The sequence below is a fragment of the Hippopotamus amphibius genome, chromosome 1 (genome assembly GCF_030028045.1).
Source record: "Hippopotamus amphibius kiboko isolate mHipAmp2 chromosome 1, mHipAmp2.hap2, whole genome shotgun sequence".
NCBI classification, from domain to species: domain Eukaryota; kingdom Metazoa; phylum Chordata; class Mammalia; order Artiodactyla; family Hippopotamidae; genus Hippopotamus; species Hippopotamus amphibius.
Genome location: NC_080186.1, coordinates 120,348,130 through 120,353,345, shown reverse-complemented (window position 1 = coordinate 120,353,345; position 5,216 = coordinate 120,348,130). Strand labels below are relative to the sequence as shown.

The window sequence follows — 5,216 nt, the reverse complement described above, 5'->3', positions numbered from 1 at the left end:
GTGAAGAGATAAAGCAGCCCCAGGAGAGGACATTTGTCTTTGGCAATGATTTTTTTTCACTATAATCAGTCACTTAAGAACTGAACCTTGGATTTAAACTCATCTACACCTCATTGTACATTAAATGAATGGACAAAAAATTTTGAAAGCATTTAAGTAGAAAGTTCTGAAAATTTAAAGATACTGGATCTTATTCCAGTAACCAGCTGATTCCCCAGTTATCCAGGCCACTTGGTGGTTTCATCTAGCAAGGTTAGAAGAAGGAACAGAACATGACTTTAAAGTGTTTAAAGTGTAATGCCTTTAAACACTGGATGAAAGTGTAGGGGGTGGGAAAGCAAAATGCACTGAGGACAATGGTCTGCGTGATGTCACCAATGGAAATAGCCAAGGAGTAGGAGCTTTAGCAGAACAACCTTTAAAAGTGTAAAAAATTATGTTTACCTTGACATTCTCTGCAAAGGACTGAATATTTTAGCCTGTTACCCATTCATAAGTTAAAACCGTATTCCCAGTGTGATGGTGTTTGGAGGTGGGAAATTTGTGAGGTAATTGGATCATGAGGGTGGAGTCTTCATGAATGAAATTAGTGCCCTTATAAGAAGAGGCCAGAGTGGGATGAATTGGGAGATTGGGATTGCCATATATACATTACTAATAAGAAAAAAAAAACAAATTGTACACTTTAAATATATGCAGTTTATTGTATGTCAATGGTATCTCAATAAAAGTTCTTAAAAAAAAAAAAAAAAAGAAGTGGCCAGAGGTTGGCTTTCTTCCTGCTGCATGAGAATGCAAGTCCAGGGCTTCCTAGGTGGCACAATGGTTGAGAATCTGCCTGCCAATCCAGGGGACATGGGTTCAATCCCTGCTCCAGGAAGATCCCACATTCCGCAGAGCAACTAAGCCCGTGCGCCACAACTATCGATCCTGCGCTTTAGAGCCCGTGAGCCACAACTATTGAGCCCACATGCTGCAACTACTGAAGCCCACACACCTAGAGCCCGTGCTCTGCAACAAGAGAAGCCACGGCAATGAGGAGCCCACGCACCACAACGAAGAGTAGGCCCCACTCACCGCAACTAAAAGAAAGCCCGCACACAGCAAAAAAGACCCAACACAGCCAGTAAAATAAATAAATAAATAAATAAAATGCAAGTCCACAATCTGCAAGCTGGAAAAGGGTCCTCACCAGAACCAGACTATACTGGCACCCTGATCTTGGACTTTCAGCTGCCAGAACTGGGAGAAATAAATTTGTGCTGTTGATAAGCCGCCTGGTTTATGTTACTTTTTTAGAGCGGCTCCAGCTGAATAAGATATCTCCGCAGGAAAAATAAGATGCTCTGCTGAGTGACTAAGGAATGAGTTGAAACGTCTATCTTGTCTAAGGATGAGGAGGTTACACCTGATACCATCTCATTGCCTAAGAGTAAGGCAGCAGGTCAAACACTGGCGTCTCTGCAGAAAGGAAAAATCCCGTTCCCCTCTCCCTTCTCTTTCAGACTGGCTCGCCATCCTGACTCCCTCTTCTGTCTTTGAATGAAACAGTGAAGTTCTGATATGCCAGAGAAAAAGGGCCTGGAAAATAAACACTGTGACTTATTACAAAGATGGAAAAGAGTTATTTTTTAAAAATGAAGTCTCAAGCTTCCCTATCCAAAACGCGGTTTTGAGTGACAGTGGCAATTATTACTATACTGTTACTGGAAGAAAATTCTAAGGAAAGAAATAGAAACGGATACTAAAGATTGAAGTCTTAGGTAAAACCATCATTCCTGTGGGAGCTGTGCTGGGCAGGAGCCAGTGGCAGCAGAGCAAGTGGATACCTTGAAGGGAAAAACTACCCATACATCAAATATGAACTGGAGGGCTTCACCGTGCAAGGGAGGCATGGTAGATGACATGTCTGGTTCTGAACATCCTGTTTGCTGGGGTTGCTTCCTATCAGGTAGTTTTCAGCAGGAACTGTAAATCTCACTTCTTTGAAAATTGTTGTGATCCTTCTTTCCAGAGCTGTTTCCATGTCCCAGGCTGACAGTCAACTCCTCTGGGCCCATTGAGGGGGACCCAGTGACCCTGATCTCTCTTGGGAGACCCAGCCCTCTCCACAGAGCTCAGATGCCCAGCTCCAGTTTGCTTCTTCAGAGGCAGCAGGACCCTGGAGTCAGGCTGGAGCAGCTCCCCAGAGCTCCAGATCCCCACCATGTGAAGTGAAGACCTCGGGTCTTACTGGTGCCAGGCAGAGACAGCGACACACAGTGTCAGGAATCTGAGCATCCAATCCTAAATTCATGGCCAGAATAAGTATTAGTGGGAATGAGCATGGGAAAAAACATGAATACTGTAGCTTCAGCGTGGTCTGATAGCCCTTTGTTTCTTTGTGCAACTTCTGTCCTTGTGGAAAATAGGAGCTGGAAAGAGAAACGCTCCAAATTGCTCTTGGCATTTCATAAGAATAACAAATGGACTAAGCTCCTTATAATTTTTCTTTTCTTTATTAAAATAACGTCATCAATCAAATTGTCACTGATTACTGACTGTGTGTCCTGGCATTTAGCAGTGGGTTGGAGACTTTAAGAGACCAGGCTCCTGCTCTCCAAATGGCTCCACATGCTGGACTGCAACACACATGGGGATAAATGAAGCATCAGAGAACACAGAAATCAAAGTGACCTTGTGGTCAGAGGAGGGGTAATGATTTGTGTTGACCCTTGAAATTGGGAATAATGGAGGAATTGTTATTAACATTATTAGGAACAGTGCCTTTTTCAAGGTAGACTGATGCTACCAGTGACCCTCTTCATTCTATGCTAAAAGTGTGTGTCTGCACATTGACTCACCCAAAAATAATTAAAAAAAAAAAGTTCCTTCTCTCATGGAGTGGATGATTCATCACAATTCTTTAATGATTGCTACCCATGAAATTAGACAAGACCTGGGTTAGGACATGCAAGTATCTGTATCCACATTCTTCAAGGATAATTATTAAGGATTCCCTACCATTGTATACTTGTAATATGTTACACAGGCAATACCCACATTCCCACTCCTTGTATTAGAGACTGAAATAAGTCTGCCTTCAGTTCCCAGAGTCTTTCACAGTCAGGTTTCTCACATGTGATCTTCTATTCAGCTAGAAGCCCCCATCTCTAATGTAAGCTTAGATACCTGAGCCCCTAGGGGACAAGTGCTGAGGGCACAGGAAACATCACATTTTTCTAGCACAGAGAGGCCACAGGAACCAGTCTGGGTCAGAAATCCAACACTCCCTGTCAGCAGACCTGGAGATCCTAGCTGTGAAAGAGCACAGTGCTGGCCAATCACTGTAGAGCTGGCAATGGCTGTAATAACATCTAGAGCAAGGTGGTGAACATCCGTGTGAGAAGTAAGTTTCACTCTTATTCATCTCAGACAGAAATTCCCAAACCAACAGCCAGGAGTCATGAGGAAATTCCAGGAGGTCCCAGTGCTCAGAGCTGTGCAGAACCACCAAAAACTTGAAGATGTGTTACCTTCACAAGTTAAACTGCTGACATCTTTTCTTTTCTCATGGAAGAAAGCACAAAGGGGGCTGAGTTAGCATTAGAAAGAAATAAGATAAGAATGACAAATGATCATGTCTCTAGACAATAACCCAGAATTGATATTTCCCCAAATTTCTAGAGCCACTTTGAGAAAACAACCTCTGATTGCTCTAGTAGGGATGCAGGAATGGAAGGAATACACAATGACCGAGAGCCAGGCCCTTTGCTGATATCCTGGTATGGGAGTTCATGAGCCTAATGCAGCATCACAAATCCTCTCTGATAACCCCCTTTGGGTCTGTTAGTTCCAGCATCTTGTCCTGTCCTCATCCTCAGGGATCCCAGGACCCAGGCTGTCATGGGGGATGTGGTGGAGCTTTACTGTGAGGCTTGGAGTGGTACCAATCCTGTACTGGTTTTATCATGAGAACATCAACCTGGGGAGCAGCTCAGCACCCTCTGGAGGAGAAGCATCCTTCAACCTCTCTCTGACCACAGGGCATTCTGGGAACCACTCCTGTGAGGCTGACAATGGCCTGGGGGCCCAGTGCTGTGAACTGGTGCCACTTTCCATCTCAGGTGGGTTGATGGTCCTTGGATTCAAGAGTAGTATTATAATCAATGGCTTTTTATTGGTACTATACTGGGATTTCAGAGAATAGGTGGAGGTCTAGGTGATGTCTGCTGTGTGATGGGAATTGGAGAAGGTGCGCTCCCTCCATGCCTGACTGCTTTTCTTCTCTCCACACTAACCTGAAAGGTACACACTATACTTGACAAAGTTACATGAATTTATATTTACCGTTCCTGCATAGTACTGGCAGGGATTCCAAGGCCCATCATTGATACAGATTGGATTTGAAAAAAAAAAAAAAGACAGAGAAAAAAGAAAACCTTCAAAAATCTGATCATTTATTTTCATGCTTCACAATTTTCTAAGGTTCCGTGCAGTGGGCAACATTGCCATGTTACTAATTTTACAATATGTCATTTTTCCCTGTGTGTAGTCCCTGGAAACTAAAACCATTAACACATTCCTCCATGCTTGACTTTTAAATAAAAAGTCCAATTATTAAATGTAATTTAATAATTCTCAATAGACAAAATTCATTTAGATGCAATGGAGTAAAATGTAATAAAGAGCTACATGTAAATAAATTAAAACAACTTAGTATAATATTTCTCTTTTATATATCCATTTTTTCTCAGCTATGCTACTCATGACAAGAGCAGTGATTCCTTTTCGAATTCTTGGGTCTATTGCATGGATCAGAAGGGGCCATCTTCGCCTGCATGTCTGGTGGTCGATGGCTGTAGGTTGGGACCTCAACTAGGACAGTCAATTAGAGTGTGTCTGTGTGACCTTTCAGTGTGGTCTGGATTTCCTCATAACGTGGTGGCCTCAGGATAGTTACACTTTTTACATGTTGACTTAGGCTTCAAAAGAAAAAAAAGTGTGATAGTGAACCTACACCATCTCATCAACTAATTTAAAAATTACACATCACTTCCATCACAGTTTTTTGGGTCCTAGTGCCTAACAAACTTGTCCAGACACAAGGCGAGGGAATACAGACTCCACCTCTAAATTGAGGAACTGTCAAAAATTTTACAGCCATATATATATATATATCTTTTTTTATTGAAGTATAGTTGTTTTACAATGCTGTATTAGTTTTAGGTGTACAG

At 42.4% G+C, this 5,216-nt stretch overlaps 1 protein-coding gene across 1 annotated transcript; it reads left to right on the top strand.

Annotated features, from left to right (window-relative positions):
- The first annotated feature begins 519 nt into the window (after positions 1-519).
- FCRL2 (Fc receptor like 2) lies at positions 520-4,861 on the top strand. The gene is given in 12 exon segments (XM_057710113.1): positions 520-532; positions 1,506-1,763; positions 2,015-2,082; positions 2,085-2,133; positions 2,136-2,303; positions 3,141-3,194; positions 3,197-3,259; positions 3,262-3,322; positions 3,324-3,388; positions 3,833-3,926; positions 3,928-4,106; positions 4,845-4,861. Coding segments are annotated over 12 exon segments (1,089 nt in total).
- The last annotated feature ends 355 nt before the right edge of the window (positions 4,862-5,216 follow it).